The 23,096-nt window shown below is 47.6% G+C and overlaps 2 protein-coding genes across 5 annotated transcripts in view; one reads left to right on the top strand and one right to left on the bottom strand.

Annotated features, from left to right (window-relative positions):
* Positions 1-100: 100 nt before the first annotated feature.
* Positions 101-14,181, bottom strand: GAMT (guanidinoacetate N-methyltransferase). Its single transcript, XM_048498027.1, has 6 exons — positions 13,846-14,181; positions 8,520-8,665; positions 5,536-5,599; positions 4,422-4,489; positions 2,581-2,691; positions 101-575 (listed from the first exon to the last, which is right to left on the bottom strand). The coding sequence occupies exons 1-6, from the start codon at positions 14,132-14,134 to the stop codon at positions 438-440; spliced, it is 816 nt and encodes a 271-aa protein (XP_048353984.1). The 5' UTR covers positions 14,135-14,181; the 3' UTR covers positions 101-437.
* A 3,925-nt stretch (positions 14,182-18,106) lies between these two features.
* Positions 18,107-23,096, top strand: part of DAZAP1 (DAZ associated protein 1) — a 54,276-nt gene continuing 49,286 nt past the window's right edge. For 2 of the 4 annotated variants that reach the window (XM_048496605.1, XM_048496604.1), the window contains exon 1: positions 18,107-18,342. In XM_048496605.1, the coding sequence (XP_048352562.1) occupies positions 18,311-18,342 (32 nt within the window). In that variant the 5' untranslated portion in view covers positions 18,107-18,310. The remainder of the gene's footprint in view (positions 18,343-23,096) is intronic. The other 2 variants (XM_048496603.1, XM_048496602.1) reach the window with 2 other exon arrangements.

Genomic DNA, 23,096 nt, shown 5'->3' with positions numbered 1-23,096 from the left:
ATCATATCTGGTTTCGTAGGTTTCACAAAGGACAGTGTAAATACCTTTACACTTACCAGCACAGGGCTAAAAATGGATTAAAGAAAGAAACAAAGAAAACGAGGTTGCCAAAACAGTGTATTCTGCACTGGATTTTGCAATTGTGCTTATAAACCCCTAGCAAGGATCCCTGACAGGCAAGTTAATTTGAGCCCCAGACTGTGCAAGTAGCTCAGCTGCAGTGCGACAGACGATGCTGAATGTGGTGGCTGAAATCCATCTGTTTGCTCAGATCAGGCTGAGCAGACTGTGTTCGGCGCTTCTTCTTTTGAACAGTTATTTCTCCAGATGCTGCTGTGACATTCTTCCCATCTCTTCTGTTCCGTCTTTGCTAAGGGGAGCTTTCGGTTCCGTCCTCTCTGTGAAATCAGGTGACTGGGGTGGAGCGTGGGTTGATGCTATTTGATGAGGATGGGGGTGATCATCTTGGAGAAGGAGTAGTATCTGCAGTCAGCCGGGGGGGTCAGATCCATAACGGTCGTGTGGATGTTCTCCTTTCTGAAGCCAGCCTCTACCAAATGGGCAACTTGCGTTTCCTAGGGGAGACGGTGTCTTAGGGCCAGAACTGAAGGATTAAAAAGCCTCACCATGCAAACGGTACATATAGTGCAGGGGTGTCCAACTCTGGCCCTCCAGAGGACTACGATTCCCATGAGCCCTTGCTAGGAACCTCTGGAGGGCCAGAGTTGGACACCCCTGATATACTGCTTTCTGTCACTCTCCCCACCAAGCAAAAAACAAAAAAGCCTTCTGGACAATTTACAGCTGATACAAAGACACAGCTATCAATCTACCCAAATCTGACCTAGTACAATGTGCTGCAATCCCAAAACAAACCGAGAAGGAAGCACGAAGCCAAGAACTTAATGCCATGGATATATCTTAAGAACGTAAGGAAGAGCATGCTGGATCCGACCAGAGTCCATCTAGTCCAGCACTCTGCAACTCGCAGTGGCCCACCAGGTGCCTTTGGGAGCTCACATGCAGGTTGTGAAAGCAATGGCCTGCTGCTGCTACTCCTCCTGAGCACCTGGTCTGCTAAGGCCTTTGCAATCTCAGATCAAGGAGGATCAAGATTGGTAGCCATAGCCTTCTGATTAAAATAAACGGGGGTTTAATTTTCTGAATGTGTTGTTATCCGTTCCCTTCAGAGAAGTAAAAGACTTATCGGGATCCAAGAAAATAATTAAGCATAAGCATTTTATTGTCATTGTGCACGCACAACGAAATTTACAGCAGCATTCCTTGATGCACACAATTTCAGACTCCTACCCCGTCCTCACTTTCCCCTTCCTCCACCCATCCCTACACAGCCCCAAACACATCAACACGAAGGTAATTAGAAGGCAGGCCAGGCCCATCTTGAATTCCACCCCCGAGGTCACACATTTAGCTGTGAGCTATGGAGGTTGTTTTCCATATTTGTCCAAATCATGTGGTACGGTCCTCCTTATAATATACCAATTCAGAATATGAAGCAGGGGATACAGATTTCAAAACCCCTTCAGATCTCATTGAATATAGGAAATTATCAGATTCTCTGTATGATAAAACCCATGAAAAAATACTCCTGAGGATTTGTTAAGGATGCAGAGAATAAGGATTGGAGAAAAGAGAACCGCCTTAGCTTCTCTTTGTTTTGTTTTATTTATTTGAAAACATGGTACGTGACCTTTCCACCGCATCGGGGTCCCTAAGGCAGTGCACTTTTTAAAAAAAAAATTAAAGGAGTCAGTCAATTAAAAACATTTACTATGCTATAACAATTCAATAAAATGTTAAAACAATTCAATCCCATCTAACCTCAGATGGCCAGACTGATTTACAATAGACTGTTGTGTGTTTTCCAGGCTCTGTGGCCATGGTCTGGTTACAGTGGTGGGATCCAAAAATTTTAGTAACAGGTTCCCATGGTGGTGGGATTCAAACTGTGGCGTAGTGCCAATGGGGCTGGGCGGGGCATGACAGGGCATGGCCAGGCATTCTGGGGGTGGGGCAAGGACGCAGCCGCTGCGCCGGTCCTTGGGCGGGAAACGAATGCACGCAGGCGCAGGCTGCCACGCACGCCGGTGCACCTCCCGCTAGACTGCTTCAAGTTCTGCGCGCTACTGCTGAGAGGAGGGGCGTAACTAAGGCAAAAATCACGTGGCAAACTCACCAATTAGTAACCCCCTCTCGGCACACACAAATAATTAGTAACCTACTCTCGGGAACCTGTGAGAACCTGCTGGATCCCACCTCTGGTCTGGTAGTACCAGACAACAGCCTCACAGCCCAAAAACCCCCCACAACAGCCAGTTAATTCAAGCTGTGAAAACCTTCAGGAATATACATTGCTTTAGAACACTTCCCTTGGTCAAAGGCATGACTGCTAAACCAGTCGAGGGCCATATAATGGAGACATGGACAGGACAAGACTAAGATCCCCATCTGTTTCATTTCCTTGTCCCCTTACCAGGTCTCTCTTCCTCATTTTTTAACCCATATGCCTCACAGCCTGCAAGTCCAGCCCCTTCTGAGGGCCGGCCGGCCTCCCCTTACCTGAAACATCTTCTCAATGTCGGAATACTTGTCCTTCAGCAGGTCTCCCCAAGAGGTCAGGTTGCAGTACGTGAGAACGCCACCGGGTTTCAGCAGGCGATACGCGTGATCCTGTTGGGCAGTGACAGCGTTGAGGCAGTGGGACACCGATGCAGTTTGGTGGGGCTCAGCCCTGTTTGCAAGCGTCTCCATTGGGAGTCATGCATTCTGTTGCTACTCTCTCCCTCGCCACCAAGACATGGGGGGGGGGGGGGCGGTCAAGAAAATAGCTTGCAAGCATGTCTGCACTCTGGCCAGGGAGGGGTCACAAATGTTGACTTGGCTAGGTAGCCACCCACTGTTTTGCAGTAGCCATCAAGACCTGGCTTTCTTGCTTCCTCCTGCCCGGAGATCAACTAATGCATGCCTCTTTCATACTGACTTGTCCAGGAGGAGATTTTACTGAACACAAGTGGGGTGCGAGCATCTAATGCAGGGGTCTGCAACCTGTGGCTCTCTAGATGTTCATGGACTACAATTCTCATCAGCCCCTGCCAGCATGGCCAATTGCCTATGCTGGCAGGGGCTGATGGGAATTGTAGTCCACGGACTACAATTCTGTAGTTCAAAACTACAGAATTGTTCAAAACTACAATTGTTGTTCAATGAACTACAATACTGATGGGAACTGTAGTCCATCATGGGAATTGTAGTTCATGAACATGGGAATTGTAGTCCATGAACTTCTGGAGAGCCGCAGGTTGCAGATCCCTGATCTAACAGCTGACTAGTCCAGCCCATGACTGATGCTGCGAACCGCCCCCACCCCCTAAGACTCCCCACCCTATAACTCTTTTGGATCAGGCTGTGGAGCTGGCGGCTCGTTCAGGAGATATTTCTGTGACAGAATGCCGGGCTTTTCCTGCTAGTTAGCAGGTTTGAATTTCTGGCTGCCCTGGCCCTCCTGCGCTTTTATTTCAGGATATTAAAAAATGGCTTCCTCTTCCTATCAGGACACCATATGATCCAAATGGGGCGAAGAAAATTCTCCACCAAGATCCGTGATCCACGTAGCTCATACAAATTAGGGAAATTAAGTTATACTTAAAAAACACACATACATTTAATTTTCAGTGATGCAAACTGTGGTTATCTACTGATCTGCGATTCAATTTTCAGTGATGCAAACTGTGGTTATCTACTGCTCTGTGATGCAATTTTCAGTGATGCAAACTGTGGTTGCGTTTCAGTGGTTATCTACTGCTCTGGAGTCTGAGAAATCTTAAGGCTTTCTTCACATGGTAGGAGTGTAGCTTTGCTGCCTCAATGGCACTTTGTACTTACGTGATGCTTATCATGATAATCCACGCATCAGCCCTTCAAGGCAGGCCAATTTTATTATCCCAAGCTGTAGGAGACCCAGTGGGGTGATGTGGATAAATTCAGGATGTTTTATTACAGCACCAGGCCATTTAAAAGAAGAAGAGCTGGATTTATATCCCCCCTTTCCTCTCCTGTAAGGAGACTCAAAGGGGCTTACAATCTCCTTTCCCTTCCCCCCACCCCACAACAAGAATCTGTGAGGTGGGTGGGGCTGAGAGAGCTCCGAAGAACTGTGACTAGCCCAAGGTCACCCAGCTGGCGCTTGTGGGAGTGCACAGGCTAATCTGAATTCCCCAGGTAAGCCTCCACAGCTCAGGCGGCAGAGCGGGGAATCAAACCCGGATTCCTCCAGATTAGAATGCACCTGCTCTTAACCTACTGCAGCTTACCACCCTGCGCTATGGAGCAGAATTGTCAATATTTTTATTTTATGAGCCATTTTTGCCCAGCAGAGTCCAGATGTTTTAATTTGGTCTCACCTTGATGAAGCCAAACTGATGCGTGTGCCAGGTGTCCTCAGACAGTGGGTAGGTGTCGTACAGGATTCCTGTGGGCAGGAAAGAAATCAAAGGCGTTAGTGTTTGCCGGCAAAGGCTGAATTCTCCAAAGGCCGCTGACCTAACCTGATAATCATTAGCGGGTCTGGTCATGCTGAAGAACGGAATTGCCAAGAGGTTTTTAAATCCCTTCTGCTAAGCAAGAGATGTAGCTTTCCATGAGCTCAGCTACACGATACGCCATTCTGAGGTGGGGTCTGCAATGTGAACCATCCGACACTTGTGTACTGAAGGCTTCCAAGGTGCGTGGGTGTTTCTTCACCCACCCTGGACACTCCAACAGATATATATACTCCACTTGCTTTCCCAACATCAGATCCTCTGAAGATGCCAGCCACAGATGCAGGCGAAACGTCAGGAGAGAATGCTGCTAGAACACGGCCATACAGCCCGGAAACCACACAGCACCCACATGAACATATTGTTTGGAAGTCAGCCCTGTTTGGCAAAGATCCCCCTTTCTCCCTTCTACTGCTTCTTTAAATTTTGCCCTCCCTCACTCAGTTTTTCCGCTCAGTTCTTCCTTTTCTCACACCAACTGTGTTCCTGGCTCCTAAAAATCTGTTTGTGTTCCAAAAAGGGCGAAAGGAAGGAGGTGGCTTTTCTCTTTGCAATCAAAGCGATTGCTCATTATTATTATTTTTTATTGTTATCAAAAGAAATTAAGAACCGGATGATCAGTAGCTCGTTGGGGTTTTTCTCCCCTACTATCATAACTGTGCAGTTCTGATGGCTGCAAATGAAAAACGTGGCAATTAATTCTGTAGAAAGAAGAACAGACTAGTTCTGAAAGGTCTGTTGCAAGTGAACTGAGCTAGGAAACAGGTAAATACAGGAGGCCTGGAGAGTAATGAATACCCTGCAGCAAGACATTATTTGCTAGAAAACACTTCTAATTGCATTTCGGGGCGGGGTGGGTTGGAAATGGGTACAAATAAAATCTGGGGGGGGGGAAGGGAATCACAGAAAACACTGGCATGCAGGTCAGCAGCACACGGATTTGAAGAATGTCTTTGTACAGCAGAATCTCTCTCACCGTCAAAATGTTCTTTGGGTAGTGTTGGGACGACGTCTTCCCACAGCCCCTTCAGGGGGACGACCTTAGGAAACAAACCAATCAATGAGTGTCCAAATGGAAGCAACTCGGCAGCTGAATTTCAGCGCTGGGTTTTGTTTTGCTTTCTACCTTCTGTTCACCAAAACTGAAAAAAATGGTAATTTAATTTCTATATCCCACTCCCCCGGAGGGCTCAGGGCGGTGTACAACACACATACTATAGGCAATGATAAGCAGTATTACAAAATCAAAACATCAGCAATCATGATAGAACAATACATCATTATAAACGTAATACCCTGTTTCCCTGAATATAAGACATCCCCTGAAAATAAGACGTAGTAGAGGTTTTGCTGAAGTGCGAAATATAAGGCATCCCCCGAAAGTAAGACGTAGCAAACTTTTTGTTTGGAAGCATGCCCGACGAACAGAACGCAGAAAAATAAGACCTCCCCTGAAAATAAGACATAGCGCATCTTTGGGAGCAAAAATTAATATAAGACACTGTCTTATTTTCGGGGAAACACGGTAATAGTCAGATGTCAGGCTACAACAACAATAAACAATATTTCAAATATCAATAATCAGTGGTTATTCAGCTCAATCCACGCAACACAAGCCAGGAGGGAGCGTTCTCATCTTTACCCCACAACCATTTGGTGATATTTTGGGTGGTCTCAGAAAAAAAACAACAGCAGTGTTACGTGACTTTTCTTTATCTTCCTAGATCGTCCAACATGGCTCAAGGGCACCTTTCTTGGATCGCTCATGCGAGCCAGCTTGGTTGCTGTTTAACTTGGTTTGGTTTTTCAGAGGGGGTTCAAATGAGCAGTTGTCTGCTCAGCACTTGAGATCAAAGGCTCCCAGAACACCCTCACAAACTTTGAGCTGGTTTAACGATCAAGTTGTGGGAGTTATGGCATCTAAGGGAAATTCGCTGTGGGAGTTATGGCCATGGGAAATTCGCTGTGACTCAGAAACAAACGCCTATTCACAAGCACACCTCCTTTTCTCTCATGAAGAAGAAGAAGAAGAAGAAGAAGAAGAAGAAGAAGAAGAAGAAGAAGAAGAAGAAGAAGAAGAAGAAGGGAAAAAAGGAGGAGGAGAGTTGGATTTATATCCCCCCCTTTCTCTCCTGTAAAGAGATTTAAAGGGGCTTACAAACTCCTTTCCCTTCCCCCCTCACAACAAACACCCTGTGAGATAGGTGGGGCTGAGAGAGCTCAGAAGAACTGTGACTAGCTCAAGGTCACCCAGCTGGCGTGTGTTGGAATGTTACAGGCTAATCTGAATTCCCCAGATAAGCCTCCACAGCTCAAGAGGCAGAGCTGGGAATCAAACCCGGTTCCTCCGGATTAGAATGCACCTGCTCTTAACCACTACGCCACTGCCACGAATGCCATGGAGTGAAAATATAAGCAAGGGTTGCCCACTGTAATCCCAGGCATGTTGAACAATGAGCAGGGCCTGGATGGCTGCTGCCAGCTACAGCAAACAGTGCTAAGCTAAGGGTCTGATTCTGCATAAGGCAACTTCACACATTCACAGGGTTTCCATATTGACTTTGGGACAGGCAGTACCATACCGGGCCTAAATGGCGCTCGGGGGCATGACCGGCTCCCCGCGTCCCCCCTCCTGCCTGGCTCCCCGCGTCCCACTTACAGGAGCCAGCAAGGAAGGTGGGGCTCAAAAGAGGTGGCTTGAACAGGTACCAGAGCAGCAGGCTAGCTCCTGGGCCACCTTGCTGCCATGGCGCCCACCTGGCCCACCCGCTGCTGAGCTCCGCCCCCTGGCCTCTCTGCAGGCCATTTCCTGCCCTCTCCAGGGCCTGGGGAGGGAAGGAGCCAGCCTGCATGGATGCCGGAAGAGGGGGACTCAGCAGCAGGTGGCTTGGGCAGGCACCGTGGCGGTAGGCCGGCTCCTGCCTTCCCCGGCCTCCCAGGGGGACGGGGGGGGGCAGGAGCTGGCCTGTGGCCATGGCAAACAACTCAGCCGGCAAGCAGTGCCCTGGCTCCGGGGGACTCACTGGGTGCCCCCCCCATGTGACTAAACGGTGTGCGCCCAGGGACATAGGATACCCCATGTCCCCATTAGCAGTACGCCACTGGGGACAGGATCCTTTGGGTCAGTGAGAAACCCCACTCGTACAAGTTATTCACACATCAACTGGATTTAGCCAGATCTCCAGCCTTTTATTACCAGGAAATCTAATAGCTAGTCACACACACCTGCTTCTGGGGGTGCTACAGAACACCTTCTGCCTGAGACTTTGGAGTCATAGACTGTCGGCTACCAGGTTGACTAGCATGAGGGTCTGACTCAATTTAAGGAAGCTTTCTAGGTACATGGATCAGGAATAGGGTCTGGAATAGATTGGGGGGGGGGGGGCTAGGGCCATTCCTGTGGCAACAGCCTAGAACAGTGATGGCGAACCTTTTCGAGACCGAGTGCCCAAATTGCGACCCCAAACCCCCTTATTTATCGCAAAGTGCCAACACGGCAATTTAACCTGAATACTGAGGTTTTAGTTTAGGAAAAACGGTTGGCTCCGAGGCGTGCGTTACTCGGGAGTAAGCTTGGTGGTAGTCGGTGGCTTTGCTTTGAAGAAACAGTGCAACTCTTCCAACAGGTGAATCACGACCCTAGGAGGGTTTACTCAGAAGCAGGCTCCATTGCCAGCAACCGAGCTTACTCCCAGGTAAAGGATCGCACTTTAGTTCTTCGCGTGAAAATCAGTGGGGTTTAACAGCGCTTAACAGGGTTACCTACACTGCTTCCCCAAAATTAAGTTTCATACTATTAATCGAGCCCAGCGGCCCAGGCCAGCCTAGATGGGGGGGGGGGGAACGACGACTCTGTGCATGCCCACAGGGAGGGCTCTGAGTGCCACCTCTGGCACCCGTGCCATAGGTTCACCCCCACTGCCCGAGAACCATTCCCTCCCAGCTGCCTCATGCTTCTACCTTGTGTGGTTGCGTTTTGGCCCATTCCTGCAGCCGCTGGAACACCCCCTCGTTGCACTCGATAATCCAGTGCTCCTCTATGGCAAACTCCTCGATTTTGCTAGCAGCGATCGCCATGCCGAACCCCACCTCCAGTACGCGGCCTCCTGGAGCATGCAAAGAGAGGAGAGCAGTTGCCAATGGCCAAATTTTTAGAGGTGCGTTTCTGGGTTAAAAATGCTGTCGAGTCACAGCTGACTTACAGCAACCACGTAGAGCACAGGTGTCAAACTCGCGGCCCTCCAGATGTTATGGACTACAGTTCCCATCATCCCCTGCCAGCATCATGCTGGCAGGGGATGATGGGAACTGTAGTCCATAACACCTGGAGGGGTGCGAGTTTGACACCTGTGCCGTAGAGGTTTCCAGGCAAGAGACTAACAGAGGCGGCCCTCTGTTGGATTTCTCCACATGAATCTACGGTGTAGCCACCATGTGGATTTGCTATCTGGTCCTCTCACCTTGGAAGGAAGTTATTTGTAAGGCAGGAAAACAGTCCAGCAATGAGAAAGTGAAAGGATCCGTGTGTCTTCCCGCAATGAAGACAGGGTAAAACGTCTACAGCTTTTTCTATTTGGAAAAACAATCAGCTAAGGTGACACACGACCAGGCTTGCAAAATTCAGTGCAGATAAATTAAATTCTTCTCTCCCTGTCATAATTGAAGAACGGATGGGGAGAGCCGTCCAGTGAAAACAAGAGGCAACACATTCAGGACAGACAAAACACAATGGCTCATTCTGCACATGCAGAATAATGCACTTTCAAACTGCTTTCAGTGCTCTTTGAAGCTGTGCAGAATAGCAAGATCCATTTGCAAACAGTTGTGAAAGTGGTTTGAAAACGCATTATTTTGCGTGTGTGGAATGGGGCCAATGTGCAATTTTGCTTACAGAACTCACAGTTACACAACTGAGTGAGTATCAATAGTTGCTCAGGTGGCTTCTTATGGCTTTTAAAAAGTTTATTATATACACAAGTGGGGACGCCCAAGGTCTTACTCGGGGCATTTCATTTAACCCTCCCCCACTATTTCCTCTTTCCCTTCCTAGCAGCCCCCATGGGAGTGGTAAGGGGTAAACCCATGGTGCACTCCAGGATATTCGAGTGGATCATTACCCCATCAGTTCCCTCTGCCAGCATGGCCAGTCAATTCTCACTGGCGCTGGCAAGGGCTGATGGGAATTGTAGTCCATAAATATCTGGAGTTCCGTAGGTTCGCCGCCACGGGTTGGTCTGTCCCCTTTTCCCCACTCCCTTCTCTTGTTCCTACCCATTCACCAGCCAACCTACATTTCAGATTTCTCTGCAAACCTGTGGCTTTTTTTGAGGTTGACAGACCTTTCTTATGTGTACATAACCCCAGTCATCCACAAATTTGGCTATAGTTGAGAATTAGATACATCGATTGTACAGAGAGGGCGCTTTTGTAGAAGAAGAAGGAGTTTGGATTTATATCCCCCCTTTCTCTCCTGCAGGAGACTCAAAGGGGCTGACAATCTCCTTGCCCTTCCCCCCTCACAACAAACACCCTGTGAGGTAGGTGGGGCTGAGAGAGCTCAGAAGAACTGTGACTAGCCCAAGGTCACCCAGCTGGTGTGTGTGGGAGTGCACAGGCTAATCTGAATTCCCCAGAGAGGCCTCCACAGCTCAGACGGCAGAGCTGGGAATCAAACCCAGTTCCTCCAGATTAGATACACGAGCTCTTAACCTCCTACGCCACTGCTGCTCCTTGTAGCTGAATGGAAATGAACCGCGGAGTCCAGAGATAGCCTGCACGTGAATCCAAGGGACAAATTGCCTTTGTGTGCTGCTCGCGTGCTCCAAGAGGGATCTGGTCAGCCATTGCGGAAAACAAGATCTATCTTGTGTTCATATCCGAGGCCTCGGCTTGCAGCTGTTGCAGGAGACCTTCCAGCTGAAGCGAGCCCACAAGTGGGAGAGAGTTCGTTGCATGGCTATTCTTAGCTGCAATGCAACCAAGGAGTGGGTCAGAAAGTCTCCCTCACTGCTCAGCCAAGGAAAGGCTATTTTGAACAGAAGCAGAGCTGCCGCGTGTGTGCCGCGTGTGTGATTGTACCGAGAGAGAGAAACTGTGGCAGAATGTTTCGGTCTCCCAAAAAGCTTCACCTGAAATTCACTGTGAAGGAATTTCAAAGGGAGACTTCAGAGAGAAAATATGCCATATTAAAAGTTGTCCGGAGGTTTGATCCTATCTAACAAGTAGTTAAACAAGGCCTACATCTTTCTCAGCCGGCGCAGGTGTTAAATGCCTTATCAAAGTTATCACCAGCCACAGCTGTTCTGCTGTTTATCCTGGATGCTTTTCAGTTTGGCAAAGACCTTTGCACCCCATTGTTCATAAACGTTGTGCTTAATTGCCCTCTGCTGTGCACATATTCAGCGAGTGGAGATTTCAATCAATGATTCCAATGAAATGGGAGCTCTTAAGCCAATAAACGTTTGTGCTTTAATAACCTGGGTATTCTTTAAAACTGTGTTTTCCAACCGGAAAGTGGGTCACGGACTTGCCTTTCCTAATGGCCACCCCTTCTGCTGCCCTCTTTTGTATTTTGGGAAGCAAACTCTGACCCTGGAAACAGCATCTTTCAGGTTATGCATTAGCCATTATTTTTCTTCACTGCATATGTTGTCTATCCAGTAATCCACGTCCTGATAGTTACTCGAGGAAGCTTCTTAGATTAGAGAGAGTAGCCTAGAAGGAAAGGGTGCTCAAAGACTGGAATGTAACTTCCATATGCAAAGGGTAAGTTGGAATGTCACTTGCTTAGGGTTCATAGTGCGCCGTTTGTTCAATGTTTGTTGGTTTCTCAAAAACATCTGGTTAGTTACTGTAGAAAACGCAATGCTGAATTGGATGGTTACTAAGGGTATAGTTTACCTAGGGTTAAGGCAGAGGTGGGATCCAGCAGGTTCTCACAGGTTCCCGAGAGTAGGTTACTGATTATTTGTGTGTGCCGAGAGGGGGTTACTAATTGGTGATTTTGCCACATGATTTTTGCCTTAGTTACGCCCCTCCTCTCAGCAGTAGCGCACAGAACTTGAAGCAGTCGAGCAGGAGGTGCACCGGCGTGCGTGGCAGCCTGTGCCTGCGTGCATTCGTTTCCCGCCCAAGGACTGGCACAGTGGCTGCGTCCTTGCCACAGCCCTGCCCAGGAATGCCCCGCCCCTGGAATGCCTGGCCACGCCCCCGTTGTGCCCCGCCCAGCCCCATTGGCGCTACGCCACAGTTTGAATCCCACCACCATGGGAACCTGTTATTAAAATTTTTGGATCCCACCACTGGGTTAAGGGTATAGTTTCCTAAGAACAAGGTGTTTGCTTGGTGGTGGTGGTTAATTGCACCTGCGGCAAGATTTCTTCTGCAGACATATTTCCTGCAGTCCCGCTGTCACTCCACATTCACTCTCCAGTCTTTCTGCGGCAAGCGAATCCACTTATACCACGAATTTGATTTTTCTCTGCTGCCAGAGCAGGGTAAATTTGCTCATTTAACCCAGATCTTTTCAGGCGCAGATTACCTTCATTGCATCGCTGGGTATTCCCTCCCTTCCTGCTAATGCCCAATAATTGCCCATGCTTTGGTCTTCCTCCGCCCCCACAAAATCCTGGGCCAGTCCTGGATGGCTCATCATATCAAATAAATTTGACCTTTTGGGTCACCATACTGGTAAGTCTGGGAACCACTACTTGAAAGTAACTGCCGCATCTATTCCAGTTCAATCTTATAACACTTGGAAGGGGGGCCCCTTCACAATCTTATAACACTTGGAAGGGGGGCCCCATAAGAAACTGCTGCCCCCCCCCCCCCCCGCCTTGCCTCTGGTAAAGAATCAATACAAAACAAAACAGCTACTTAATTTTTAAAAAATGGCATCCTGCTTTTCTCAAGAGTAATTGAAACAACATACCATCAGTTAAGAATTTATGTATTTATTTTAATTGATCCACACAATATGGGTCCCTGTTGTTCACCTGTTCTGTCCCCAGCAGCTGGAGAAGGGGGAAGGGAAATAGACAATAAATGAGATGCACAAAACTGGACGTCTGCGGACTTTGGAACTCAAACAAGCAGAGTCCGCACACTCTTGCCCCAAAACAGGGGCCACTTCTGGGAGGACAGCTTAAGTCTGGCCAGAGGAATCGAGGACCTTTAGATGGGGTAATTTTGCGGCAGCCACAACATTAATTTGGGGGGGGGGGGGATTTTTTTTGTTTAAGCACTGAGCATGCGGCACAATGAAGTTTTCTTGCGGAATGTGAAAGCCTGCATTAGGGATCCCGTACTTAGTTCTCTTGCTTAGCTGTCGTTCTCTTTCGCGGTTATCCCTTCCACACTGTGACTTTTCCCTTTGCGGTTTTGATATATCATGGGTTAGCATAAAAAAATTAAAAAATAGGAGTTTTGGGGGGAGTTTTGCGGAAACCACCGACGACACGTGAAGGCCAACAGACGACACAGAAAAAGTTCTGGAACTCAGAAACGCATACAATATATGTGCAGTATTGTATAATATTAATGTATTATATCATTTAATGCAATAAATATACACAATGTCTTTTAAAAGTTAAAATTAAAAAAATTCAGACTTCTTCAGTGGCGTAGGAGGTTAAGAGCTCGTGTATCTAATCTGGAGGAACCGGGTTTGATTCCCAGCTCTGCCGCCTGAGCTGTGGAGGCTTATCTGGGGAATTCAGATTAGCCCGTACACTCCCACACACGCCAGCTGGGTGACCTTGGGCTAGTCACAGCTTCTCGGAGCTCTCTCAGCCCCACCCACCTCACAGGGGGTTCGTTGTGAGGGGGGAAGGGCAAGGAGATTGTCAGCCCCTTTGAGTCTCCTGCAGGAGAGAAAGGGGGGATATAAATCCAAACTCTTCTTCTTCTTCTCTGGTATGAAGGGAGGGCCAAAACATTTTATGCAGATTTCCAAATTTGCGGGGGGGGGGGGGGCCCCCCTAACCCCAGCAGTGTGGAAGGGACAGCTGTACTACCAATTTTTAATGTCATGCTTAGATCCCAACAACTGTTTCAAGATACGTTTTAGCTGATTTAATGTTTTTTATGCCCCATCTGCGTGTGAATAACTTTGTAATGCCGTGTGTTTTTATGACATTTCATTGTGTAAGCATGCCGCTTCAGGGAGATTCTCTGGAGAAATGGAAACTTTCTCAACAAATAAAGTCATTTTAAAGGGCAGGGAGAGCATTGCACAGAGCAATTTTGTAAATAGAGTTCCTCAGGGGGCTGATACAGTTCCTCTTACCTTTGGAGGCTGCCACGGTTGCGAGGGAGTGCATGTAAGGGGTCTCCCAACGCTCCATCACCGGCTTCCCCAGGATCTCCAAATGGGTGTTGGTCTCATTGTAGCCTGCGGCCGCCTCTTTCCAGGAGGGCTTGCAATTTTCTCCTTCCAGAAAAATGGGGTGTCCGGCTGTAGAGGAAGTCATGGCTAATTTCACAGGGCCCGGACAGAGAGAGACCAAGATATCAGGGAATGAATGGCCTGGAATCTGAGCGGACTTTAAATAGACCCGGTGGGAAAAGCTGAGCATGCAGATAAGAGTGGAGGGAGGGAACGGGAGCAACTGATTCTGAGTGCAAAAAAAAAAAAAAACTCCGAAGGATGCCTGGCTGCAAAGGGAGAAGGAATCAGGAGGACATCTGCTGGAGAGAGATCACAACGCAGACCGTGGAATCCCTGGAGATCTGAAAGTGGTCCTAACAGCATAAGAATTGCCTTGTAGGGGAGACATCTTGGAGATTGACACAGCGATTAATGGCGCAGAGAAAGGAGATGGAATGGGTTTTTTTCTTAAAATACAATTTGTTTATTATTCAGTTCAAGGTGGTAGCCTACAATAACAGTTAAGAACCTTTTCAATTGAAAACCAGAAATAGAATAACCCCAAATCTGTCTCAGAGTCAGCATGACGTATCGGTTAAGAGTAGGTGGACTCGCAGCTAGATAAACGGGTTTGATTCCCCACTCCTCCACATGAGTGGCAGACTTTTATCTGGTGGACTGGGTTTGTTTCCCCACCCTTTCACATAAAGCCTGCTGGGTGACCTTGGGCCAGTCACAGTTCTCTCAGAACTCCCAGTCACAGTTCTCTCAGAACTCCCCACAAAGTTTCTGTTGTGGGGAGGGGAAGGGAAGGGAAAAGGGGTTTGTAAGCTGCCTTGAGATTCCTTACAGGAGAAAAACGTGAGGTATAAAGCCAAACTTTTCTTCCCCCCCTCAGACTTTAAAAGATGCCTGCCAATTCAGACACCTTCAAAAGCACTGCAAAAGGCGGGCGTAGCCCCCCCTTAAGATCTCCAAGGTGGGGACCTCTCTCACATCTTCAGGGAGCCCCTTCCACAGATCCATGCTCTGATTGTTCCCAGATGAGCCGTGCTATGTGTTGGGATAGCCAAAAGATGGTTGCTTGATGACCATAGTTGTCATACAGCAGCAGGGGGAAGGAGACAGTCCTTCAAATATGTGGGTCCCAGATTGTGAAGGGTTTTAAATATTACAACCAACATCTTGAATTGAACTTGAAAACAGACAGGCAGCCAATATAGGTTTTCAAAATGGGTAACATGTGTTTCTGGCAGGTAGCCCCTTAAAATAGTTGGGTTGCCTCATTGTGGACCTGTTGCAGTTTCTGGATTGTCTTCAAGGGCAGGCCCACCCAGACCATGTTGCAGTAATCTAGCGGTGATGTTACAGAAGCATGGCCTGATCAGCTGAGTCTAGATTATGAGAAAGTTGGCAAATCAGATATGGCTGATAGAAGGTGCTCCTGGTGCAGGGTACAAGAACACCCCAAGCTCTTAACCTGCTCTGAAAAGCCAGTGTCACTCTGTCCAGGACAAGAAGATTCAACCCCTCTAAAATATCAGCCTTCCCGACCAGCATACCTTTGTCTTGCCAAGATTCGGCTTCAGTTTGTCTTGCCATAACCACACGACCACAGCCTCAAAGCACCTGTCCAGATCCAAGATGGACACATCTGGAGGCTTGGATAACAAAACACAGAGTTGGGTGTCATCTGCATGCTTAAAGCTCTAGACCAACGGTTCTCATCTTGGGGTCGTGACCCCTTCGGGGGTCGAACGACCCTTTCACAGGGGTCGCCTAAGACCATCGGAAAACGGTCTTTTTATATTTTATATACACCAATTGTATGGTTGGGGGTCACCACAACATGAGGAACTGTATTAAAGGGTTGCGGCATTAGGAAGGTTGAGAACCACTGCTCTAGACCACAGGTGTCAAACTCACGGCCCTCCTGATGTTATGGACTACAGTTCCCATGATGCTGGCAGGGGATGATGGGAACTGTAGTCCATAACATCTGGAGGGTGGTGAGTGACATCTATGCCTAGACAATCCCATTCTGAAGCTGGTCTCTCTCTCTCTCTCTCTCTCCCTCTCCCTCTCTCTCTCACACACACATTAAAGAGCATATATAAGAAAATATTTGTGTGTCAAGTGCTGCCAAGTTGCTTCCGATTCATGATGACCCAAATGAATCAATGCTCAATTGTTAACAGCCTTGCTATGATCTTGCCAACTGAGGACTGTGGCTTCCTTGATTGAGTCAATTCATCTCATGCTGGGTCTTCCTGTTTTCCTGCTGCCTTCAGTCTTTCCTAGCATTATTGTCTTTTCCAATGACTCTTGTCTTTCCATGGCGTGCCCAAAGCCAACAGCCTCAGTTTAGTTATTTTAGCTTCTCTAGACATTTCAGGCTTGATTTTATCGAGAATCCACTTATTTGTCCTTCTGGTGAACCACGGTCCCCATAATACCCTCTTCCACCCCCACATTTCAAAGGAATCTTTTTTTCCTGGCAGCGTTTGTTCATTGTTCAGCTTTCACACCCATACATAGAAATAGGGAACACTACGACACGAATTAACTTGATCATGGTTGCCAGTGAGATAATACATACCATTGTTGTGTATTAGGAGAGAAATGATTAAAATGCATTCACTGGGGTGCTGTGTGGTTTCCGGGCTGTATGGCCGTGTTCTAGCAGCATTCTCTCCTGACGTTTCGCCTGCATCTGTGGCTGGCATCTTCAGAGGATCTGATAGTAGGAAAGGAAAGCAAGTGGAGTATATATACCTGTGAGTAACAATAAAGATAGCAAGGTCAAAGGATAGAGAGTTTCAGCTAATAAAACCTGTTCCCCGATCTCTCTGGGAATACCTGTGGATAGATTAATTGTAGCCCAGTACCTTTATCTCCTGGTTGAGGCCCGGTGGCGTAGAGCAATCACCTTAGCTAGGTCAACAGGCCCTGCCTTCTTCCTTTAGCCTTGGACGCCACCTTGGAATCCCACATAAAGAAAGGAAATGCCCGTGTGGCATGGGTTCTGTGGAAACATTATCTCATATGCTGTTGAATTGTCCTTTTTATGAGATCGGTAGGAAGAAGCACATAATCCCCTTCCTGCATGGAAGTGGAGGCATTACAGATAAACAGAAGGTTATATATCTTTTAAACAGCCACAACTACGAGCTGTTGGAAGCGGTGGCTAATTTTTTAAATGGTGTTATTTTAACTCGTCAGAAGTTGTAAAGGCTGTTATTATCTTGCTAAGTTAATCTTAAACTATTTATATGCCATTAAAGGTATTCGAAATCGATAGCAAGGTCAATAGGTGAGGACATCTGAATAGAAGTAGCCTGGCCTTTGTTCCCTTTGATTGTTTATTGTCTATAGTCATCCTGTGTTTGTGTGGAGCTGATTAGTCACTGTCTTGACCCTAGTTTTTCAACACTGGCAGCCAAGTTCTGTTCATTTTCATGGTTTCTTCCTTTCTGTTGAAATTGTCCATGTGCTTGTGGATTTCAATGGCTTCCCTGTGTTGTCTGACCTAGCGGTTGTCAGAGTGGATTCGACATTACAAAATGCACTCATTTCTGCTGTATGGATACAACCCCTTGCAATGAATGAAATATTGCATATCTGATATTACAGAAACTGAAAAGTGTGTAGGGGAACTATATCCCAGGAAACTGAGAGTTATTTTCCACAGGTCTATTTAGGCATGGACAGAGGGAGGGCAGCAAAATTATTTTTTGGGATGACGAAAAATCCCTTTTGTTATTAAACCCCCCTAACAAAATTAAAAGGGGGGGGGGAATCGAGAACTACGATTCCCATCAGCCCCTGCCAGGATGAACATCTGGAGGACCAGAGTTGGTCCAGAACTATACAGGTCTTCTAATTAGGAACTACGTCTCCCAAGATGTCACGCGCCGGTGGCTCTAACGCGCAGGCCTGCCCCGCCCCTTGTTCCTTTCCCGTGCAAAACCAAGACTACAATTCCCATCAAGCCATTCGCTTCCGCACCGCGAGCTAGGGGCGTGTCGTTACTAAGGGCGTCCAAACACGCGCTCGCTCTCCCCCACATCACTCCCCCCGGAAACCCCGTACCATCCAATGACGTCGCTAGAAAGGGAGGAGCCGTTGGGAGCAGCTGCGCGCGCAGCCGGCCAGTGCAAGCGGCCGTTGGCAACCGGGGATAGGTGGGGGGGGTGCGATGCGCATGCGCGACGCCTGTCGCCGGGCCGTCTGTGTGAGGTAAAGGAGGCGGTGGAGAAAGCCAGGCGGGCGGCGCCGGAGGAGGGCGCGAGGGGAGGGGCGGAAGAAGGAAGCGAGCCGGCCGCCGTCGGGAGAAGCGGAGGGGCAGCCGATTGGGCCCAGTCCCGGCCCCGCCGCTGCGGCCATGAATAGCGTCGGGGGCGCCGATGAGATCGGGTGAGCGAGCTGAGCTGAGTAGAGCGGGGGGGGGGGGGGGGAACTGAGAGGTCACGTGCCCCCGGGCCGTTAAGGCGACGGAGGGCAGCCACGTGACGGGAGGAGGGTCGCACCCCCTCCCCCTTTCGGGTCGGTGGGCTGAGGCGAGGTGGCTCGAGGAGTGGGGGGGGTGACCCTTCGCTTTCTGGGGAGGCCCCGTGGCCTGCGGGGGGAGGGGTGAACAGGTGACTTCCTCCCTGGGTCAGGGAAGGGGATTCTCCTAAGGCGTTCCCGCCTGAAAGACCCTAAATTGGAAGCACAGCAGGCACACAAATGGTTAATTGTGGTAAAGTCCACATTCTCAGGTCGCCTCTGCCTAATGGGGTTTCCAGGGCAGGAGGTGGGTTGCCTAACCCTAGCTTTCCTTGTGGGTTTCCCATCCAGGTCAGGGCGAGAGACGTTCACAGGGTGGCTTGACATTGCCGCCTTCTGCATGGCGACCCTGGGCTTCCTTGGTGGTCTCCCATCTATGGAAGGTGACCCCTGTTTGGGTGGGGGGGGGGTACTCTGTGGCCCCTATTTTAATCAGCCTGGGGGAGAGGTGAGGATTTCCAGAGGGGATTTGTGTGTGTGTGTTTGTTTGGGGATGGGAATGTGTGAAGTACGAAGGGCAGGTGAGAGAGGTTGGTAGCTGGAGAGTGAGGTCATGGCCCAGGGTACTCTTCTAATTTTGTTTTAATTTTAAAGGCTACAATAGCCACAACGATGGTGGACCTGGCACCCTACATAGAAAAAGAAGGAAGTAAAAAATACATAGTGTCAACCTTTGTCCTTCAAAACAGAACTAGTAACCTGTGTAGTGACATTTGATAGATAATAAATTAAAATAAAAGAATGGGAGATACATGCAGAAACAGAAAAAAACCCTAATCTTAGTCTACTTTTATACCAGCTGTTCTTATTGTTTCCCCCTTCTTTTTAATGTTATCTCGACCGTTGTCACCTAATTTATAGAAACCCACACTCAGGCACTCAACCAGTATATATGCTCACAATTTCTATCTATTTTTCCCTTTTTTTCCCTAACAGTTTTATGTCTCTATAACTTATACCAAGCCATTCTAATTTGTAAACATTTATATTCACGTAATTGCTCTAAATTCCTTGGTTTTAACCCCTTTTGAGCATCTATTTTTGTTTCTAACTCTCCTGTAGTTGAATTCCTTTTAAAAACCTGGGTCATCTGGGCACTGATGAGCAACTGCTGGGATGGATCCCGTGATGCCACTGAAGAAAGTTTATTTGTTCATACTCTCCTTTTACGCCACAAGTCTAAACCCTTCCTCCAATCCAAGCAGCTTTTTCAACTTCCAATTAAAGGATGGTTGGTTGTGCTCCACTGCTTTCTCCCATATGGGAGTTGCTGGGGCACAAAGTAGATATTGTACGTAGTGAGCTGCCCCGAGCCCGGAAGGAGAAGGGTGGCATATTAAATCCAGTAAATCAAATCAGTAGGGAGGCTGTTCATTCAGTTCATTTTTTCTGTTTTAAAATATTTGTTATATCCTGAGAGAGATCAGTGGGACTCAAAGCAGGTCAGCCTATTTAGAGCATAAGGGTAGGGGGAGCTTTTGTTTATCTAGGGGAAAGTTGGTATGCGTGGTTACAGGTCTTAAAACAATTAATGAGGGAGAGTGATTGTCACTGGTCCTGAAGGCTTTTGGGCTTGAAGTGGGGGGCTCAGTGGTTGATACTCACCCCAACCAAAAGGCTGTGACTGAGTGCAGAGACTGAGGAGGCCAAGAATCTTGGGTAGCAGTTGATAATCCTGATACTGTGGGAAGCAAAGGAGACCACGCTGGCTAGGTAGGCAAATTGGTTTTCACTTTAGTGGAGTCAGAGTCCTTTTGGGGGGAGGGCGCCTTTCCCTCAAGTTCACTTGTGTGAAGGTCATTCAAGAACAGATCAAGAGGAACATACATGTATGCTTGTACCTTCGTGTATCTGATAAAGAACTGGCTGGAAGTATGCTCTCCAAGGGCTCAGTTGTTATTTATGGGGTTTTGCCAGTTTTGGGTTCGCCTGCATATGCTGAGTGCAAAATCAAGGTAGGTTCTGGTCATTTGCACAGTGAAGATAGTTCCTTCTCTGTCGTGGCTCATGAGGCCCCATTCTTGGTGTTCTTTCTCCTTGGTTTCTAATACACTGGCATAAATGTAGGACTCAGGAGGGCTTGCCAGCTTTGCACCTCTCTGCAGCTGGGGCTCAAGGTCATGCAGGGATGGCCACAAAGCTGCTTCTGTTCTCTGTGTTTCCCTTGCTTTGTACACAGTATGAAGAGCTCAAGGCATTCTCTGAGGTGCAGGTATGCCGTTTGCCTTTGCTTGCCCCTTTTCCTAGCTGCACTGTCCCTCCATTGTTTGGAGCCCTCTCTTATGTCCCCTGCTGTTGAAGGATAATGGACATCTATGCAGGATGAAATTTTGGTGACTCATCAGAGTTGGTCATGAAATCTTGGGTTCACCCTCTGGCTCGTAGAGATACTGACTGAGGCACTTCTTGCCTCCTGGCTTTGAGGCTGACATAAACTCTTTTGATGGAATACCGGCTTCATAGAAGATGTTCTTTGTATCTCTTTTGACTTTCTTGCTTACTCTGCTATATACAGATAAGGCCTCATGGGCTGTCTTTGTGTTGTTTTATTCTGCTCATTCCTGCTTGTTTTACAGATCAGTTTCACTGTGGGAATAGCTCAGTCTGAAAAGAAAAAAAAGTAACTTTTGTGAAGACTTCCAAGAGGCTTTGTGCTTTTAATCTATAACCCTAAAATAGCTCACTGGTAGAGTCTTTGTGTGCATGTTCTCCTTAGTCACCGTTCTCTAAACATTGAGCGGGATGTCTGCAGTACCTAGGAAGAGAGCTCGAAGAATGCTTTTAAGCCCCCGCTTACTAGGCTTCCTTTGTAGTAAAGCGAAAAACGTTCAGGGCCTGATAAACATATTCTAACCTTTGTGAAATAGAAGAGAATTGGAGGCGTAAACAAGCAGGCTTCCCCAACCAATCCAGATCTTCCTCTCCTGAATATTATAAGCTCTTTGAATAATAGATATGCTGAAGCCCCCCTTGCTTAGCATTTCTTCCCCTTTACTGTCTGGACCACTTTCAGCATTCTGAGGGCATTGAGCATGCACAGGCCAGACCAAGCTATTATTTTGGTGGGTGCTTCTTGCTTTTAATTATTTGAACTCACTTTTTTTGTAGTTGTCTGAGAGGGATCATCCTCAGCACCTTTTCTGCAGGTGGGTCCCTTCTGCGGCCTTTGTGATAAACACTTGACCATGAAGTGCAATTAACGGAGAGAACAAGCTGGTCGCCCCAGAAGTTGTTGAGGGAGGGAGTAAATGATTTGGAAATCTCTCCTGGCTGAATCTCCTGATTAAGGATTTAATATGCTTTCAAGAGCCTGAGAGGGCCAATTCTCACCCTCTTCCCCATCCCTTAACTGACTCGGAAGAGCTCTCAGCATTCCATGCTTCCTGGAACATGCTTCGTCTGGTAGTCATACCAAGTCATATCATTCTGGGAACTACCCCAAACATGTCAAAACTATGTGGCTAGCCCCCACCTCACCCCACTGAGGTACTTTGGTGATTAGTAAAAGCCACCCCCTTTATTGTTAGATATAGTAATAAGATGATTATTCTTCGTGAGTGGAAAATTAGACTAAAGTTTGCACTATTTGGGCTGCTTTTGCATTTGCATTTAAAATTGAGGTACAGCGGGGAGCCAGCGTCTTACCTGTTCAGTTTCTTTTACTGTCATCTCTGTATCTGGGGAGGGGCACAAGCCCCGCGATGTTCAAGTTGTGATTCTCAACCAGCATTGCAAGTGAACATTTTGATGGGGATGTTGAACTGTGATTAAGAAAAACAACCTATCTTATGGCTCCTGTTCAGCCCAGGGGCTTCATTTGTACAGTGTGTGATGCTTTTGTTTCTGGGTGGTTTGCTCAGCCAAACTTCTTCAAAACTTACCTTTTACGCGAATGTTTTCCCAAAACCCTTGAATTGTCTTTCCCAGCTGAAATGAATTCTGGGTATGCACATCTGCATTTGTATTCTATCCTTTGTCACTCTTCCTGCCTCTCCCTGGGTAAGTCTCCTCATCGTTGAAAATTAATTTGTTAGCTTTGGGGGCATGGAGCATTTGTCACTCTGTAAATTGATGGCACTGTTGTCAACTTCAAAAGGGACTTGAGTCTTTTGCACCAAACTTAAATTCTACTGATGGACCACAATAGATTGGGGTGCAGAAGCACTGTTGATTTACTCCAGGATTGTTGGTCACCTGTGGTCATTAAGATTGTTTTTTTGGGCTGTGTGTGTGTGACTGAGCAGTACCAGTGCAAAGGGTTTTTAAGACATCGATAACATAAATGGCATGGCCTGCCTGGTAGCAAGTAAGTTTTTTGTTCACTAATAACATTTGTGAATGTGTTGTAGGATTTAATGGCTGGAAGTCTGTGGAGGATTAGAGTGGGCTGAAGGGAGGGCCACCTTTTTGGTTCCCCCTCCCAATGTAGAACTCTGACCGTTCCCAGCTCTTTCTGGCTCCCAGGAGTAGCACTGTGAATTTTAGGTGGAGTTGGACAACACAAGAGAAACTGTGAAATCAAGCAACTTAGTTCAGAAATGTGCTTCCCTCCTGCTGTTGGCAAAACTCTCTGTGTTAAAGGTGCATGACTGACTCTGAAATTGAAGTGCCAAACTTAGTGG

The sequence above is a fragment of the Sphaerodactylus townsendi genome, linkage group LG05, assembly GCF_021028975.2.
Source record: "Sphaerodactylus townsendi isolate TG3544 linkage group LG05, MPM_Stown_v2.3, whole genome shotgun sequence".
NCBI classification, from domain to species: Eukaryota; Metazoa; Chordata; class Lepidosauria; order Squamata; family Sphaerodactylidae; genus Sphaerodactylus; species Sphaerodactylus townsendi.
The sequence above is the reverse complement of the archived record's forward strand: the minus strand, read 5'-3'. Positions and strand labels throughout refer to the sequence as shown.

What these genes read in the sequence shown, in the direction of transcription:
- GAMT (XM_048498027.1), bottom strand. Translation starts at nt 14,134, where the DNA reads ATGCTCAGCTTTTCCCACCGGGTCTATTTAAAGTCCGCTCAGATTCCA. An exon ending in AACCGTGGCAGCCTCCAAAG is followed by an intron (nt 8,666 to 13,845) that starts GTAAGAGGAACT and finishes TGCATGCTCCAG; the next exon opens with GAGGCCGCGTACTGGAGGTG. An exon ending in ACATTGAGAAGATGTTTCAG is followed by an intron (nt 576 to 2,580) that starts GTAAGGGGAGGC and finishes CGTCTCCCCTAG; the next exon opens with GAAACGCAAGTTGCCCATTT.